The sequence below is a fragment of the Eublepharis macularius genome, chromosome 11, assembly GCF_028583425.1.
Source record: "Eublepharis macularius isolate TG4126 chromosome 11, MPM_Emac_v1.0, whole genome shotgun sequence".
Taxonomy (NCBI): domain Eukaryota; kingdom Metazoa; phylum Chordata; class Lepidosauria; order Squamata; family Eublepharidae; genus Eublepharis; species Eublepharis macularius.
Window position 1 is genome coordinate 88,024,715 of NC_072800.1, and position 19,565 is coordinate 88,044,279.

Sequence of the window (19,565 nt, forward strand, 5' to 3'; positions counted from 1 at the left end):
AAATCCAAGATTTAAAAAAAATAAGAAAAAACAAAAAAATGAATGCGCATGAGCGGAAATGATATATAAGATGAGAAAGCTCAGTAACTGTAAATATTAAATTGCAGACAATAAAACATGTAGAAAAAGCACATAGTTAAGAACATACATCCCAGGCATAAAGTTTCACATAATAATATATGGACCAATGGATTTGAAAAAAATATAAAATAGAACTGACCTCTGCTTAGCTTCTCGTTGATGACAATCGAACTAGCCTGGTTGTCTAAAGCCCTTTGCAGTTTGGGACCCTCCTATCTAAAGTACCCTTTCCTCCCATACGTCTCTGTGTGCTGCCTCCTTCCTTAAGGTAGCTCGCCTGTGATTAGCCAGAGCCCATGCCTTTTTCATTCTAGTTCCCCCTTTGTGGAACAGGCTGTCTGAAGTAGGGACGTGTTCCAAGGCCATTTTATTTGGCAGGGCTTTTAATGGGGTATAAAACTGCAGGTGTATTTGTGAGTTTAATTTTGTATGGTTTAAATTACGATGTTTTAAATTGTGACTTGTGAACGACATTGCGCAACAAGGAAAGACGAGTTATAAACTTTAAAATAAATGAAATCGTGTTGCTTCAAATCATGAATTTTCAAATGGCAGGGAAATAATGTGCCTTCTTGTAGTTCTGTCCTGCATATTTAAAGTCGTCCCTCCCCTCCCCATATTTGAACTGTTCTTCTAGGGAGAACTTGTCCGAAAGCTGAAGGAAGAGAAGGCTCCCCAGGTGGATGTAGACAAAGCTGTTTCCGAGTTGAAGGCTCGGAAGAGGATCCTAGAAGCAAAGGTGAGTCTCAGAGTTAACTCTTTGGTGCCTCTTGGTTCTTTCTTTTATTCCAGGGTAATTGGACACTGCTTTCTTCCATAGCTGTGCCTTACCATTATTTTTAGGCTTGTCATCTGTTTACTACTTTAAAAACCTTCAGTGCAGAAACGCGACGCAGCCAATTATCACCTAGTCCATAATATTCCCTTCCTTGGCAAGGTGATGGACAGTCCAGTGGTAGAACAAAGGCAGGTCTTCCTGAATTATTCATCTGACAGTGGGCCAGACAGTGGGACGGAGACTTCTCTGGTGGCTTTAGTTGATGATCTCTGTGGACAAAGACCGTAGCTCTCTGCTACTTTTACTGGATCTATCAGCAGCATTCCACACTGTGGACCATGCCATCTTGTTGAGGTGCCTGGAGTGGAGGTTATAGGTTTTGCCCTGGATTGGTTTAAATTATTCTCAGAGGGTTGCCGCTGGAGACCAGCTGTCATCAGCATGGGGCTTGTCTTGTGGATTTCCTCAGGGCTCATTCTTATCTCCTACGTTATTCAACCTGTACGTTATTCAAACTGTACGTAAAGCACTTAGGCAGGATCATTCATGGACTTTCAGCAGACTCTGATCGAAAAGCTGATGAAACTCAGCTCTCTATTTTTTTTAATCCAAATCTCCTATGTTGCTTTAGAGAGATGCTGACCCAGTGTCTTGCTGTTGTGGCTAAACAGGTAAGGTTGAATAAGGTGAAACTAAATCTTGACAAGGTGGTTCAGAAAGCTTGAGGGACATTGTGCGCCCCACCTTTCATGAGGTCTAGATGGTGCCTGCTGACTCAGTTAAGAGCCTAGGGTTTGTGCTGAATTCGGCACCGTTACTGGAGAAGCAAGAGAATGCAGCTGCAAAAGAGGCATTCTGCCAGCTTCATTCGGCCTGGAACATGCCCCTCCCCTAACTTGTCAGCTGATCAGGAGCTCTAGACTCTTTAAAGACAACTCCATATTGTGCAAAATGCCGCAGCCTAGTTACTTTTGGCAGCAGGTGGAGCACACATGTCACACCCGTTCTGCAGATGCTCCACTGGTTATCGATCAGCTACTGAGTTCAAGTACTGGATGTCGGCCACAAAGCCCTTAACAGCCTTAGACCCACGTTCCGGCAGGACCGCCTCTCCCACAGTGCTCCACTGCAACAGCTCCACTCGTCTGAGGAAAGCCGCCTAAAGGTGCCACCCTGCCGGTGGGTGTGATTTGACAGTTGCCTGATCATGTGCATTCTTGGTGGCTCTCACTTTGTGGAAGAGCTAACATGAGGAAGTATGGGGAGGGGGGCTCCCGCATGTGTGTCATTCTGTAGAATGTGCAAAACAGTAATTAAAAAAAAAAACAGATTAGAACTGTGGTAGAATTGACACGTTCAGGAGGGCACCTTTGTAACAGAACAGGATTGCACGCCAGTCCACCGATCGTTGTAGGCATCACATGCTTTACTGCACTGTCTTATACCTTGTGTCAGGGACCCAAGATACCCCTGGACTTCCTGACTCTGAGGGTAGCCAGGGAGCCATCCTCAGCATCCACTCACTAAAGCAGCAACATGTGTGATGCCTTTAAGACACAGCCTGATGCTCTGTTGTTTGACAAGGCTTGGTCCTTTAACAGCCCACTGCCTGGCAATCGGCTGGGAGGCAGCCCTGACCAAGAGGTGGGGAAAGAAGGGGATGAATGAGGGAGTTCCAGAGGATTGGAGCCTCCAGAGGGGCGGCCTAAGTACAAGTCAGGCTGTTCTTAAGGCAAAGGGAACTCACCGGCTCTTGCTGCTCAAGTCGAAAGGAGCAGAGTTAGTAGAGAGAGATGGAAGAAAAGGGTGGAGGAAATCCACTTCCCTCTTCTTCTGTGGGCGTGGTGCCCCATTCTGGCGAGGATCCGCCAGCCTCAGTCAGGTCTTCTGCACCCTATAATCCACTTTTTGTTTTGCTTATGGCATCTCTTGCTTAGCTTGTTTGCGTTCTCTGATTTTGTCATCCTAGTCCAATTGCATCATTCACTGATTTTCTTCGGCTGTTTGACTGCGCTGTTCTCTATCCTGTAATCTGCCTTCAGTCTCAGCAAAAAAAAAAAAAGATTATAAATAATGTAAATAAATAAATTCTGTGGTTTTCAATGCTGAAGCTTGTTATTTGCCGCGCTAAATTTCATTTGTAACAGCCTCGCCCAAAGGACGAGTGGTTCCTTCCTATAGGAGATGGGAAAGAAAAGCTTTTCTGTCTGAACTGTTATTGGGCCTGTACTTAATGTCAGGGGATCATCTCTACATTCGTACCTGAGTCATAGGAAGACTTTGTGAAAGGGTGTGAGTCAATGACATAATACCCATCGACTGTATTTTGAGCCACCTGTCTTTATAAGCCCTGTTTCTATGGCATTTGCATCACTGTCTCGTTTGGCCGTCATTCTGTCTAATTGGCAGTATTGGCCCGGATGCAGATGACTACGAGATGCCCTGTAACAGTTTACCTGTCATGGGTGTGGCAGCTTCAAACACAATCTAGAAGGCATCCTGTAAGTTGTGCACATCTACAAATCTGGGGCTAGAACTTTAAAATCCAGGTGGGTCCGTCTTCGACCCAGATTGTTAATGTTGTCCTCCTCCATTTTTCAGGAACTGGCTTTGCAGCCGAAGGATGATATTGTGGACAGATCTAAAATGGAAGATACCCTGAAGAGAAGATTTTTCTACGATCAAGCCTTTTCTATTTATGGAGGTATGCAATTGATAAGTTAGCCTATAACAGTAAACTCTACTATACGATGGATTTTCACTATGCTTGTTTTTGCCAGGCAGCTTAACAAAATGCAAGATACAGTGATCAGTTGGAACAGCAGCCGAGTCATAAAATAAATTTTGAAGTTACAACAATAAAAATAAAATGCTGGAGATTTTTTTTGGAAAGTCAGAGTGAGATAGAACCAGGGAGATCCAGGTTCAAGTTCCAGCTCTGCCTGCTGGATGATCTTGGGCTAGTCTCTGTCTGTCTCCTTCCTGTCAGGGATTAAATAGAGGAGGGGGAGGCGTCCCCTAGTCACCTTCAACTTCATGGAGGGTGGACAGGATAAAAATGTAATGGATGTACACTCTTTGTTTACAGTTACAGTGTGTATCTGAAGAAGTGAGCTGTGTGACCCTCAAAAGCTCTACCACAGATTTTGTTAGTCTTCTAGGTGCTACTGGGCTGTTGCTCTTTTCTACTGCTACAGGCAGACTAACATGGCTACCTGTCTTGATCTAGTTACAGGGTGAGCTTTGTAAAGCAATCATGATATTTTACTGATGCCTTAGTAAAGCTAGATACATTTTTGTGTTTATCTTAGTAGTGGCAAGTAAATTGTTACGATTTCTGCAATCCATTTCTTCTCCAAATATTTTTTCAGCTTCTCCCAGTCTGTGTTAAACTGCCCTGAGTCCAGATTTCTCAGTTTTCTTGTCATCTTGTCCATTTCTGCCATGCACAGCAATTTGTAAATCCAATCTTCAATAGTTGGCACTTCTTGTACTTTCCATTTTTGCGCGTACAAAAGTCTAGCTGCTGCTGTCATATAAAATATCAACGTCCTATGATGGGCTGGAATTCCCTCCATGCCCAAGTTTAGTAGCAGGAGTTCTGGGTTCTTATTTATTTGAAATTGTAAAATTTCACTCATTTCTCTTATTATTTCCCCCCAGTACTGCCTAGCTACCTCACACGACCACCACATATGATAGAGGGAGCCCTCATGTTTCCTACATTTCCAGCATTTATTAGAAGTGTTCAAATTCCCTAGCGCAATCTTCTTTGGTGTCATGTACCAACGATAGATCATTTTGTAAATGTTCTCTTTAATGCTAGTACATGTTGTTGTCTTCATTGTAGTCTTCCACAAGTATTCCCATGCCTCCATTGTTATTTCTTTATTAAAATTTATAGCCCATTTCACCATTTGTGTTTTTACTGTCTCATCCTCAGTATACCATTTCAACAGTACTTGGTATACCTTGGATATTCTTTTCTTGTCCTCTTTAAAAAGGGTCTGCTCTAGTTCCGAGTTCTCTATTCGTATACCTCCCTTTACAGAGTCCGAATTATATAAGTCTCTGATCTGTCTGTACTGGAACCAGTCATAATAAGGTGATAGTTCCTCCTGCGTCTTCATTCTGAGTTTGGATGCTTCAATTCTAGTTATTTCTTTGTAAGTTAAACATTGTTGCTCATTATCAACAGCTCTCGGATCTATCACCTCATATGGAACTACCCACAAAGGAGTTCCTTCTTGTAGGTAAATTCTGTACTTCTTCCAGATTATATATAAACTTCTCCGTATATAATGGTGCAGGAACATCGAGTTCACCTTTACTTTATCATGCCATAGGTATGCATGCCATCCAAATATTTTTTTATATCCCTCTAGGGCTAGTAATTTCTTGTTCTTTAGCGTCATCCACTCTTTCAGCCACACTAGGCAGATTGCATCATGGTAAAGTCTCAAGTTGGGCAGTTGCATTCCGCCTCTTTCTTTTGCGTCTTGTAAAACTTTCATTTTCACTCGAGGCTTCTTGCCTGCCCACACAAAATCTGATATTTTCCTCTGCCATTTTTCAAATTGTTTAGAGTCTCTGATGATTGGTATTGTCTGTAGCAAAAACATTACTCTTGGTAACACATTCATCTTAACTGCTGCAATCCTACCCAACCATGACAGATTTAACCTATTCCATTTAATCAAGTCTCTCTCTATCTGAGTCCATAGTTTCTCATAATTGTTTTTGAATAGATCTATATTCTTTGCAGTCAGTTCAATTCCCAAATATCTCACCTTACTTGTTACTTCACAGTCCGTTCTTTCCATTAATAATTGTTGTTTCTGCTTAGTCATATTTTTGCATAGTATCTTTGACTTCTTTTTATTAATATAGAAACCTGCCAAGTCTCCAAACTCCTTAATCTTATCTATCACTTTTGGCATGTTCTCCAATGGGTCCTCTACAATTAACATTATATCATCCGCAAATGCTCTGACCTTGTATGAATAGTCCTTTATTTTTATTCCTCGAATTTCTTCATCTTGTCGTATTTGTATCATCAGGATCTCCAATACTAAAATGAACAACAGTGGAGACAACGGGCAACCTTGTCTTGTTCCTTTACTTATAGTCAATTTCTTGGTCGCTTCGTCATTCACCACAATTGCTGCAGTCTGGTCTCTGTAAATTTCCTTAATTGCTCTGATGAATCTTTCTCCCAATTGTAGCTTTTCCATAGTGGCAAACATAAAGTCCCAGTTTAAATTGTCAAACGCCTTTTCAGCGTCAACAAAGAAGAAACCAACCTCTTTGTCACAACGCTTGTCATAATATTCAATAGCATTAATGACTGTCCTTAAATTGTCTCTTATTTGTCTGTCTGGCAAAAAACCTGCTTGTTCCTCCTCTATAACCTCCGAGAGCCACCCCTTCAGTCTCTCCGCCAATATCTTCGCAAAAATTTTGTAGTCATTATTAAGTAACGATATAGGTCTGTAATTTTTCACGTTAGTCAAATCTTGGCCCTCTTTTGGGATCAATGATATATTCGCTTCACTCCAGGTGTCTGGAATTCTTTGATCCCTTAAAACTCCATTGATCACCTTTTTTAGGAATGGTGCCAGTTCATTGGCCATTGTCTTGTAAAATTTAGCCGTAAGTCCATCTGGCCCTGGCGCCTTTCCTAGATTTGCAGATTGTATTGCCTTACTTATTTCCTCGTCCGTTACTTCACTGTTCAATTTATTTCTCCAAGCTTCCGAGATTTCTGGAAGTTTCGTTTTCTCCAAATATGACGCTATTGATTCTTTATTTACTTCTTTCTTATTGTACAACTTAGCGTAGAATTTATAAAAGGCTCTACTAATGGCAGTCTGTTCCAAATACGTTTTATTGTCTTCACAAATTTTATTTATTATTTTCTTTTCCCTTCTCTTCTTCAATTGCCATGCCAGGTATTTCCCAGGTTTATTTGCACCTTCAAATGCTTTCTGATTCAGTCTTTTAAGGTTCCACTCCAATTCTTTATTACTCATTGCTGTTAGCTGTTCTTGGAGTATTTTAATTTCCTGATATATTTTCTTTTTCCCTGGTCTCTTTTTTAACTGTGTTTCTTTGGCTTTTATTTTTTCCTCGATCTCTTGTCTTTTCTCCTCTTTCTTCTTTCTTGCTCTACCATTTAAGTCCATTAGTATGCCCCTTATAACCGCCTTGTAAGCATCCCAGACTTTGTCAGTTGGTACTTCTTTGTTCACGTTATATTGTATGAAGCACTTTGTCTCTCTTCTCAATATCTCCATGTTCTCTCCTTCTTGTAGCAAGTCCTCATTTATTCTCCATGCTTTCCTTTTTCTCCTTTTCCCTAGTTTCCACATAATTGGGTTGTGATCTGAGCCTACCATCGGCATTATTTCTACCTCCTTAGTCCATAACGCTAAGTCTTTTGAGGCCCAGATCATGTCAATTCTTGATAATGTAGAGTGCCTTGCAGAATAAAAAGTAAACTGTCTGCTTTTAGGATATTCTCTCCTCCATACATCTTCGAGAGTCTCTTGTTGAGTCAACTCAAAAAAAAGCTTTGGTAATAATCCTCTTTTCTTTTGTGCCGTTGTTGTCTTTTTGTCTAATTCCAAGTCTGTCACTCCATTGAAGTCTCCAGCAAGAATTATCTGGTCATATGAAAGATCATCTAAATGCTTCCTCAAATCCTCAAAGAAGCTTTCTTTTGCACCGTTAGGTGCATAAACTCCGACTACCAACACTCTCTTTAAATTCCAAGTACATTCCACTGCTACAAATCTGGCTTCCACATCTTTCATTACAAATTTTGGCTGTAGCTCCTCTTTTACATACAACACCACTCCTCTTTTTTTCTTGCTTGAGGCTGCTACAAAGTCCTTGCCCAATTTTCCCAATTTTAAATATTTTACATCCTGCTTTCGAATATGAGTCTCTTGCAAACAAACAATGTCACATTTTTGTTTTAATAGCCAGTGGAAAATATTTTTCCTCTTATTCGGTGAGTTTAGTCCATTTACATTCCAAGATAATACTTTACACTCCATACTCATAATCTTGTTGGTAAGTCCTTTTCATTGTCCCTTATAAATCGCTCCATCTCCCGCTCAGATCTAATGCGCTTTTTGGCACCTCCAAATTCAAAGGACAAACCTTCTGGAAGCTCCCATCTGTACCTGATTTTCATGTCCTTCAACATCTGGATTAGCGCTTTATATTTTTTCCGATCTAGTAACACTGATCTGGGTAATTCCTTCATTATGATAATTGTCTTGCCATCGATCTCCAATGGATCTTGAAACTGTTTAGTCACAATCTTCTCTTTCATGTTTCGTGTTGTAAATTGCACAATCACATCTCTTGGTACTTTCCTCTGGGTTGCAATTCTCGAGTTCACGCGATATGCCACATCAAGGATAGCCACAACTTCCTCCTCCTCCTTCCCCAGGTACTCAGCTAACACCTCAGTCATCTGTTCTTGCGCTGTCTTTCCTTCTATCTCCGGCAAACCGCGAAATCTGAGCTGCTTCTCCATGTGTCTACTTTCCGCAACCGCCATCCTTCCCCTCATCAGTCTCATCTCTGTTTGTTGCGTGTCTGCTAAGTTCTCCATCGCTCCTTCTACTGTTTTAACTCTCTGCTGCGTTCCTTGTAATTCATTTTGTATTGTTTCCATACCTTTCTTCACTTCTGACAGCTCCGATTTTACTTCTGACAGCTCCGATTTTACTGTCTGTTTAACCTCTTTGATCAGCTCCAATTTCATGTCCTTAAATTCTTTAATCACCTCTAAAAGTTTTTTGTCCAGATTTTCTATTGCCGATTGCCACTCTTTTTTCGACATCGTGGGGCTTGCTTTAGCTCGCTCCCACGAGTCCGCTCTCTTCCTTAACTCCGTGGCGTTAAATTTAATACCTTTTTTGTTTCAAATGTCCCGGTCTTCTTGCATAAATTAGTTTTTAAAGAGTCCAAAATGTCGGGCGTCTTTTCTCTATGGTCTCTCTATGGTTTTATAATCCAAAATGGCCTACTTCCTTTTCCGCTGAAGCCGCGACCCTTCCCCTTTCAAAAATGGCGATTCCCTTCTTCCTGCCCTCCAGCAAGGGCCGCTTCTCTCCAGCCACTCTATTGTTATTACGCACTTCCTGTCTCCCGTCTTCCCACAGCAGATCTCGCGATGGTGTCTTTTTCTCACAGCTCCATAACCACAGGTATTCAAAACAATAGTCCAATTTCTTTAATAACTTCTTTAAACTTAGTCTCTTTTCAAATGCAACTCTTGCCGAGTCTTCCCCTCCTTTTCATTAATCTGTTGCAGTTTAAAAGTTTACTTTTTTTCCTCTCTGTTTTTATCAATCTGTCCCGTATCGGAAGATAGTGATCTTTACCTTCTCATTCACTTTTCTCGGGTTGTAATCGCTGTTTCGATTTTCACTTCTCCTCTCCACTTCTTCCCCCCAATCGAAGCTTGGGTATGTAGGTCTTATGCCAGCCGAATTGGCCCCAGAACTGCCGCAGAGATTGTAGCCGACCCGTCGCAGGGTGGGACCTCAAGGATCGGGAGGGGACCCGTTGTGTAGAGCCCCCCCTCGTCCGAGATCTAGCTCACCCTAGGGTCTCGAGCGTTCTTTGCCTGCTCTCCGCCTGAGAGCAGTCGGCCGCGGGCTATTTTCACCCCGCCGGCCGCTTAAAACGGCAGTCCGGTCAGCTCCGCAAATGGAGCTGCTTCAGACCTCCATGGATCCCAAACCGGAAGCCCCCAAACCGGAAGCCCAATCATGATATTTTACTGATGCCTTAGTAAAGCTAGATACATTTTTGTGTTTATCTTAGTAGTGGCAAGTAAATTGTTACGATTTCTGCAAATTAGACCAGTTAGCTAGTTTCCCCCAATAATGGTGAGAGATATACTTACCGGACACTTAGCTGAATGGGGCTAGGAAATACAGTCGCAGTAATGGAAGATAAAAGGGATATTACAACAATATCTGTCTAAAGCAGTTGACAGAAACAGCTTATCTTAAAAACAGTGATGCAAAAGGAATTTGGCGAGTCCTAGTTCAGTTTGTTCAGTGCTTGCATAAAATTAGACACAAGTGAAAAATTGCCCTAAGCAAAATCATCCCACACCCTAAATTTTTTGTGCAGCAGTATCCAAATGTATGCAAGTATCAAAGAACTGTAGTCATGTGTTATTTGGCTGAATTGTTGGCTGCTGTAAAGTGATTGGAGGGATTTATCATTAGAGATTTATATTTTAAAAATACCTCCCTCCCATTGTGGAGTTCAAGGCTACTCACAAAGGACTTCATGGTAGTCCCCCACACCAGCTCAACTTCATTAGAGTTGTTGAACCCTGCTACCTTTGACTATTACATGAGACTCAGCCTGTCTTCTGTTACAATAAGACATTTATTAATATTTATAATTTATTTATTTTATTCAATTTATACCCCACCCTCCCCACAGATGGGCTCAGGGCGGCTAACAACATTAAAAAATACATTAAAACCACAAAAACATAAAATCAGTAATAATTTTTTAAAAATCATTAAAATAGTCCAGGAGCAGGCTATTTAAACAAATATTGGGAGTCTGTATACGGGCATAGCAGATGGCCGAGGGCAGCCCCAGAAGAAGTGGTGGTCTTAGATGGAAGAAGGAGGACACCCGCTGGCCCTCAGCCAAAGGCCCGGCGGAACATCTCCGTTTTACAGGCCCTGCGAAACTGTAACAGGTCCCGCAGGGCCTGGATCTCCAGCGGGATAGCGTTCCACCAGGCCAGGGCCAGGGCAGAAAATATAAATCTAATAACTAAGCATACTGAAATCACTCTTCGTCTTGATGGACAAAGTTCTCATTTCAGTTCCTTACGGAGTTGCAAGGGTACCTTTGCGGACCTTCACTACAGTTCTGATGCCTTGGGTTATGGAGTGGTGATCCTTTAAAGGTTAAGCGGCCGTTTGTGTTAACCTCCCTTGTCTTTTGCAGGTGTGAGTGGCCTCTATGATTTTGGACCTGTCGGCTGCGCATTGAAGAACAACATCATTCAAGTGTGGAGGCAGCATTTCATCCAGGAAGAGCAGATTCTCGAGATCGACTGCACCATGCTCACGCCAGAGCCGGTGCTGAAGTAAGTCGCCTGCCTTCCTGTGACGACAGCAGCTAATTTTTTTTTTAAGTCTTGGAAGTCTCATTGTGTTTAGACTTTGATCCTGATTTATTCTTATGTTTTGGATGTCAGCGTGTATTTTAATTTGCCTTGAGCCTTCCACGCTAATCTACACAGCAAATTTAGAAGCTTCCAGGCAAAGCCTATAAATGCACAAATCAGAAGTTTCAAACTAGAAAATCCAGTTAGCAAGTAAAAACTCTCAGATACTTTATCTCTGTTCTGTCCACCGGCCGTGCTTGTTATCCAGAAAGCACACCCTTTTCCTCTCCTATGAGAAAGGTGTTACTGCAAACCCATCTCTCTATCCCCTCTCCCCAAGAACTTGTGTCTCCTGGTATATTCTAATGGTAAAGAATGTGAGCTGGACATTCCTGTCCAAGTCTCCAGTAGCTATGAATTCATAGGTCGGGGCTTTAAGCAAACTCAAGGTACCCAATTCACGATGTTTAGAGGAGAGTCTGTGACATGCAGTGAAATCCTAAACAGATTTACCCCAGTCTAAGAGCCAAGCTACAAGTGACACCTTACAAAGGTTGGACACTTGTCAGCTTCCCTCAAGTTTTGATGGGAAATGTAGGCATCCTGGTCTTGCAGCTGTAATGCAGAGCCAAGCTGTAAAACCAGGACGCCTACATTTCCCATCAAAACTTGAGGGAAGCTGACAAGAGTCAAACCTGTGTAATGCACCACTTGTAGCTTGGCTCTGAGAGTCCATTGAAATCAGTGCATTTAGGAATTCACTGTTAGGGGTGGAGTATCTGCTCAGCATGCAGAAGTCCCGGGTTCAATTTCCAGCATCTCCGCCAGGTGGTAGGTGACATGATAGACTTCTGCTTGAGACCCTGGCGAGCGGCTGCCGGTCTGGATAGGCAATACTGACCTAAGATGGTTCAGTATGAGGCAGCTTCGTGTGTGTGCATGTGACATAGGGAAATATTGGCATGCCTTACTGCAAGCTGCAATTAACCACAAGCTGCAATTAAACTCCAGCTGGGCATGAACACGCTGTTGCCGTGCTCACACGAGCCCCTGTTTCTTCCCACCTCCCTTAGTTTAATCCCAGTTGGTTTGAGTGGGGCAAACAAACTCTTAATTCTCAGGGGTGCCTGCATCTGGAATGTCACAGGGAATTAAAGCTTGATCAAGACAGGAAATGAACAGACAAGTTCCTCTCGCTAGAGAAGGAGAGAGGGGTACCCATGAGCAGAGTGACCAATTTTGTCTGTTCTCGGCTGGAGTTGCAGCGTGCTGTGATGCCCAGATGCATTCAAAGTGCCTGTGAAGGGTTTTTGAATGTGTAAGTGGATGACAATGCAGAGTGTCTTTTCTTAGTTCTTCTCAAGACTCTTGTTTCTCAGTTCTTTCCTTCCTTGACCTGTATATTTTAGATGCCTCCAAGCAAATCATAAGCGGGACTGAGTCCCAACCGGATAGCCCCAAATGCTTGTGAGTGCATCTTGAGCTCCTTACCAATATGCTGATGGTGGCTCAGCACTCTGTGTTCCCACCTGCACACCAGACAGTTCACAGAAGATCTTGTGCCTCCACCTGTTAGGGCCTTACTACATAGGCTTAGTTCTCCCATGGAGCAGAGTTTTTGATAACTGTGATTGTTTCTCTTTTACCCATTTTTTTCCACTGCAGGTTGATAAGAGAGTGTCATGTCTTGACAACGATTTGAATAACATTTTGTTTCTCTTCTAGGACTTCCGGTCACGTAGACAAATTTGCAGACTTCATGGTGAAGGATGTGATTAATGGGGAATGTTTTCGAGCTGATCACCTCTTGAAAGGTAGGCTCCCAAGGCCTGGAGTAGATCTTGATGTTAATTTGTCAGGTTCTAGAATTCCCAGTGAAGAAAAGACCATCATCATAACTTAATAATTTCCAAGCAATAACTTGGCTTTTGTGTATTATGTATTTTGCCGCGTTGACATATCATCAAAGTTTGAGGATACCGCCCCCCCCCCTCAAATGACAGCTGTTATCAAACTTTCCTTCCTTCCTTGCAAGAATAATAATAATATAATAATAACATTCGATTTATATACCGCCCTTCAGGACAACTTAATGCCCACTCGGAGTGGTTTACAAAGTATGTTATTATCATCCTCACAACAATCACCCTGTGAGGTAGGTGGGGCTGAGAGAGCTCTGAGAGAGCCGTGACTGGTGTCAGACTGTGGCTAGATAAGGTACTCTCTGCAAGATTCCCTTTAGAAGCAAGAATAAGTCCAATGTCTAGCAAAGGAAGTTTTATTGCAAAAAAGGTCCATTATAGTCCACTGTCCTGAATAGGAGACTCAGGATGGTACATGATCATTGTTACCAATGAAGAGCAAGCATAGGATACAGAGTAACAATACCCATCTGGAACAGCCTCCCCCCACAGTTCTCAAAACAACATCTTTCAGTCCTGGGAAGCTGCTCTCCTTCAAGGCCAATGCTTGGTGGAACTGGGTTAGACACAACAATCTCCTCTGGTGGGAATGCTGCCTGGGAACTGGTGCACCTGGGGAGAAAGCACTTAAACACTAGAAGCATTAGAAAATGGAGTCAGTACAGTTTAGAAACATACTGGACCTGACATTCTGCCCCCCTTAAAATAGATCCCCCCCTGGCTTATATGGATAGCGAGTATGAAAAGCTTTGGTTAATCTAGGAGCATGAACATGTGCAGAGTTCACCCATTCATCGTAACCAGAATCAAAGTCCTTCCAGCGAATGAGGTAAAAAAGCTGGTTTCGTTTGAGCTTAGAGTCCAAGATTTGTTGTACCTCATAGTGTATTTGGTCGTCAATCAAAGTTGGAATGGGTGGAGCTTTGACGTGCCATTTGTTGTCGGTGGGAGCTCTTTTCAGAAGACTGACATGGAACGTATCATGCACATGGCGCAAGTTCTTGGGCAAAGTTACAGCAACAGTCACTTTATTTATTATCTTGCGCACAGGAAAAGGTCCTAGGAATTTTAGAGCGAGTTTGCGGCTTGTTTGAGCTAGTTTCAGATTTTTTGTGGAAATATACACATGATCTCCGGGTTGTAATTCCCATTCGGCCACACGATGGCGGTCTGCGTATTTTTTGTAATCCAGTTTGGCTTTTTCGAGGTGTTTTTTAATGAGAGTCCATTGCTGTGCCGCCTCCCCCCACCATGAAGATACATCTGGCAATTTTGAGGAATGGAGAGGGGGTGCGTCCAACGGGAAGGGGTTGAAGTGGGCTCCGTAGACAATTTTGAAGGGGGCCTCTCCCGTCGAAGCGTGTACACTGTTGTTATATGAGAACTCGGCCAAAGGGAGGAGGTCCACCCAATTATCTTGCTGAAAATTGATGTAACAACGAAGGAATTGTTCTAATATTTGATTTGTTTTTTCGGATTGCCCGTCGGTTTGTGGGTGGTGGCTTGAACTGATGCCTTGCTCAATATTCAACATTTTCAAAAGCTCCCGCCAGAAGTTGGCAACGAACTGTCCGCCGCGATCCGAAATCACCTTGGACGGAAAGGAATGTAATTTTACAATGTGTTTTAGAAACAAATCCGCTAGTTTTCGAGCGGAGGGTATAGCAGTGCAAGGGATAAAATGAGCTTGCTTGGAGAACAGATCTACCACAACTAAGATACTATTATGTCCTTTAGAGATAGGTAGATCAGTGATAAAGTCCATAGATATTACTTCCCAGGGTCTGTTTGGTGTCTCCAAGGGTTGTAAGAGACCCGGAGGCTTCCCTTTCCTGGTTTTGGCGCTGAGGCAAATAGGGCAGGAACTAACGTATTGGGAAATGTCTTTGCGCATGCCCGGCCACCAAAATTGTCTCTGGATCAGGTGTAAAGTTTTCAAATACCCATAATGTCCAGCAGTGGGAGCGTCATGACAGCGCTGTAAGATCACCAGCCTGAGGCTGTTTGGGACATAAAATTTGCTCCCAGCTAGCCAATCCCCGTGTGGGGATTGGGTTAGTTTGTTTCGTGGAGCCCTATCCCCCTCCTTCTCTACTTCAGTTTTGAGTTTCGATTTCCATTCTTGGTTAGCCGGGAGGGGCAGCTTGGCCCGACTGCGAGTGGTCACCACGCCCCCAAGTTGCGTAGGTGAGAATACAGTGTCGACAGTCTCCTCCCTCTTGCTCTTGTGTTGGGGCATGCGCGATAGGGCGTCCGCTAAAAAGTTAGTTTTGCCCGGGAGATAGTTTAGAGTGAAGTTGAATTTGGAAAAGAATTCCGCCCATCGCAATTGCTTAGCATTCAGTCTGCGCGGGCTTCGGAGGGCCTCCAGATTCTTGTGGTCCGTCCAGACCTCGAACGGGTATCGCGCCCCCTCCAGCCAATGTCTCCAGTTAGTGAGGGCTGCCTTTACTGCAAAGGCCTCCTTCTCCCACACATTCCAATTTCTTTCCGCCTCCGAAAACTTTTTAGACAAGAAAGCGCAAGGCCGCAGCCTCCCATCCTCCCCCTTCTGCAGCAGAACTCCCCCAATCGCTGTATCGCTGGCGTCGACCTGCACTATGAAAGGGGTTTGTTCGTTGGGGTGGGAGAGGACGGGTTCCGTTACAAATTGCTTTTTTAAATATTCAAAGGCCGTCTGGCAATCGGGGGTCCATAGCAGTTTGGAAGATGGTTTCTTAGCTTGGTCCCCTTTATCTTTGGTTTTTAGCAAGTCTGTTAAAGGGAGCGTGATTTGGGCGAAGTTTGCTATGAAATCCCTATAGAAGTTGGCAAAACCCAGGAAGGATTGCAGTTCTTTACGGGTGGTGGGTGTTTGCCAGTCTTGGATCGCTTGTATTTTGGCTGGATCCATTTTCAGACCCTCTTGGGAGATACAATACCCGAGGTAAGTAAGTTCGGTTTTATGGAATTCACATTTGGACAACTTGATGGGCAGATTATTTTCCATCAGGGTGGCTAATACTTTCTGTACGGTTTGGATATGTTCCTCCTCGTTGTCTGAGTAAATTAACACATCATCAAGGTACACCACCACCCCTTTGTACAGAAATTCGTGTAGAATTTCGTTTATCATGGACATGAATACGGATGGGGCTCCCGTCAAACCAAAAGGCATAACTAAGTATTCATATTGTCCGAGGGGCGTATTAAAAGCCGTTTTCCACTCATCCCCTGCCTTAATACGAACGTGGAAGTAAGCATCTTTTAGATCTAATTTTGTAAAGATCTTACCTTGGGCCACGACGTTGAGAAGGTCTCGGATGAGCGGTATAGGATAGGCGTTGTTTGTGGATACCGCATTTAACCCTCGGAAATCAGTACACAGTCGGAGTCCGCCATCCTTCTTTTTCACGAAGAGGACTGGAGCGGCGTGGGGGCTGGTGGCCGGGCGTATGAATCCGCGTTGGAGGTTGGTGTCAATGAATTTTCGAAGCTCTTCACGTTCATGGAGACTCATGGGATAGAGCCGTCCTTTGGGCAGTGAGGCTCCGGGTAAAATTTCTACCGCACAATCCGTACGTCTGTGCGGGGGTAGAGTATCCGCTTCCTCCTCCGAGAAAGCCTTTAGAAAGGGCCAGTACGGTTCGGGTATTTGGCTGACTTCTTCTTGGGTGAGAAGGGCCTTTTCTTTATGCGTTGGATCGTCGCCCCAGTTCTGATTCCAACGGTGATTTTTACAGTTGGTGTGACTGAAGGTAATACATCCTTGTGCCCAATCTATATAGGGGTTGTGATCACATAGCCATCTACTGCCTAGAATTAACGGGTACTTGGCAGTAGAGCTGATGACAAAGGACCTCTTCTCCCAATGTTGCCCCATGCCCGTGATTACTGGGATGGTCTCCGTTGTTACAGGATTCATATTGGTACCATCCATTTGTTCAAAGATTACTGGATTTTGTAAATCCCGGGTTGGTAGGACTAGTCCATTGACTAATGCAGGGGCGATAATGTCTCTTGAGCAGCCCGAGTCAATAAGGGCTTGCACCCGAATGTGCATCTTCCTCTCAGGGTTGAGTAGAGTCACTGGCATGAATAAAATGGACCCAGGTGGCCGGTCCCGTGCAGGGACGGGCTTCTGGTGGATCTGTCGTTTGGGTCCTTTTACGACAGATCCATTTCGTTTCCCGACTGGGGACTTTCTGGATTGACTTCTGCGGTTGGGGAAGCGGGATCATATTCCATGACTTCTTCCGCTTCCAACCCTCTCTCTGAGGCTGGCCTTTGGGAAGTGCCGCGACCTCTATTCGCCCGGGGTGCTGGAGTCGGGCGTTGGGGCGCAGAAAACTGAGCCGGAGTTGGACGGCGTAGTTGGAGCGGAGGTCTTTGCACAGGCCGGTAAGGGCATTGTGCTGCAAAGTGACCAGCCTGTCCGCAATGCAGGCACAGCCCTTGTTGCCATCTAGCATCTCTCGCTCCACGGGTGGCGTAGCTAGTTCCCCGTGCCGCCCTCTGTAAGGTTAATGGTCTTCTTTGTCCCGTTTGTTGTTGTTGTTCAACCAAACGGACTTCTAATATGCGATTCTCCACTTCACAAATAAGTTGGATCCACCCTAACAGCGTAGGGGGATTGTCTTGCATGAGGGCTCTGTCCAAAAGTCTCGGGTTAAGGCCTTGTTTGAACAGGATAATTTTGGTGGACTCCTCACACCTGGGGCACTTGGCTGCTAATTGTCGGAATTTTGTAACATAGTCTCTTGCTGTCATGCTGCCTTGTTTGATGGCTTGCAGTTCTGTTCGGGCCCTAGTTTCCTCTAAGGGGTCTTCATATTGGGCTCGAATAGCATCCACCAACCCCTGGAGAGTATCAAGTTCTGGGGCCCCGACATTGTATAGTCCTACATACCAGTCTGCTGCCTTGCCCTGTAGACGAGATCCGAGATGTTCGATTTGACTGGCCTCGCTGCCGAATAGGTGCCCCCAACGGTTGAAAAACTGTACCACTTGTACTAAGAAAAATCCCAGTTTGGAGGGGTCCCCATCGAAGGTGGCTTCCAGCTTTACCCAGCCCATCGGGAGGTCTTGTCTCGGAGCAGGCACTGGGTAAAAGTCCATCGGCATTTCTAGTTGTCCCTGAGGCACAGGCGGAGGTAACTGGGGCCTCGGTAGGGGCAACGGTGCCGGCTGTGCTGGCGGCGGTCGAGCCGGCGGTGCCGGCTGGGGTTGACCTGGTGGTGCGGGCGGAGGTTGTCGTGGTTGCGCTGGCGGGGTTGGCCTTGGCTGGGCCGGCGGCTGCAATGGCGGGCGAGCAGGTGGCGGTATCCTCGGTCTAGCGGGTAACACCGGAGGCGTTGGCGGTGGCTGTCGAGGTGGAGTAGGTTGGTGTGGTTGATTTGGGATCGGCCGCTGCGGAGGCGGTCGGAGGGGTCGTAGTGGTGCAGGCCGTCCCGGTTGGTTCGGGGGTGGCAAGACGGGCTGGTCCTGAGGCTGCTGCACCGGTGTGAGCTGCGGTCGAGGTAAGAGGGGCCGCAGCGGCGAGGGTTGAGTAGGTGGAAGGCCGCGCGGGCTTGCCCCTCCGGGCGTTGTCAATCTAGGAAGCAGCGGCTGGCCTCTGGGCGCTATTGGACCTTCTCCCGTAGGTTGGCCGACGGGGACAGTGTTTGGCGGTTGACGCGGGGCTCCCTCTTGGTCCGGCCGGACCGCTATAGGAGAAGTAAGAGGGGGTATCACCGGTGTATCACTTGGCTTTTCGTCACCTTCCGTAGGCCTCTCCACGGGAGTCTCATCTGGGGGCGCATCCCCTTCCTGGTTAGGTTGTTCGGTGGGGGTCTCTCCGGGTGGCTCAACCGAGTCATCCCTTCTCGGTGGAATTTCTTGCTGCTCGGGAAGTTCCTCGGTTTGCTCTCCCGATTCGCCCAGATAGGTGCCCCCTTCGCCGGTAGGTGACGGCTGCTGTTGGGCATCCTCCACCGGATAGGATATGACACTTTGAAGGGTAGCTATCTGTATCGCCATCTCTTCAGGGGATAATCTTTCCCCTGCTCCCATTGCCGAAATTAAATGGATGGCACGAGCTAAACTTTCTTCCATATCCATCAGTTTAGCTTCTAACTGTTGCATACGACTCGCCCCCGGTTGTTCGCTCGTGGAAGCTTCATTCGTTGCACTCACCGGGGACAAGGGGCCCCAAGGAGGAGGGTCCCCTTGGACGACTCTCGATCTCGCGGCTAGGATCCCCTTGGCCATGCCCGTTACGGCCGAGATGCTGGTATCCACCGCATAGGTGCGACCTTGTATCTGCTCCCAACTTTGTTCAGGGACTTCCGTTGGCTCTTTCCACGGAGCAAGTTCGGAGTAATCCCAACTCAGGGCGCCGCGGCGAGACGTGTCCTCTTCCGTCTGCTCGAGCGTCCTGTTCCAATAATTCCATGATTGGCTGCTGTCTAGCTCCAGGACGGTTCCTAGGCTTCGGCGCCTTTCCATAGAAACTCGAGGATGGAGCCCACCTACACGACGCTCTCTAGTTTTTCTGGGTCTGGCACCCCACTCCGACGGGGTGGGTACCGAAATCAAGGGGAGAGCGGTCGCTTTCGGCCTTGCCCCGAGGTCGGCTTCGGTCTCGACCCGAGCACTG

General features: G+C 45.4%; 1 protein-coding gene across 1 annotated transcript in view; it reads left to right on the top strand.

The window, feature by feature from the left end:
* GARS1 (glycyl-tRNA synthetase 1) overlaps positions 1-19,565 on the top strand; it is a 43,882-nt gene that overhangs the window by 5,096 nt on the left and 19,221 nt on the right. The window contains exons 2-5 of the mRNA XM_054991076.1: positions 719-820; positions 3,461-3,563; positions 10,865-11,006; positions 12,753-12,841. Coding sequence (XP_054847051.1) covers positions 719-820; positions 3,461-3,563; positions 10,865-11,006; positions 12,753-12,841 — 436 coding nt within the window. The remainder of the gene's footprint in view (positions 1-718; positions 821-3,460; positions 3,564-10,864; positions 11,007-12,752; positions 12,842-19,565) is intronic.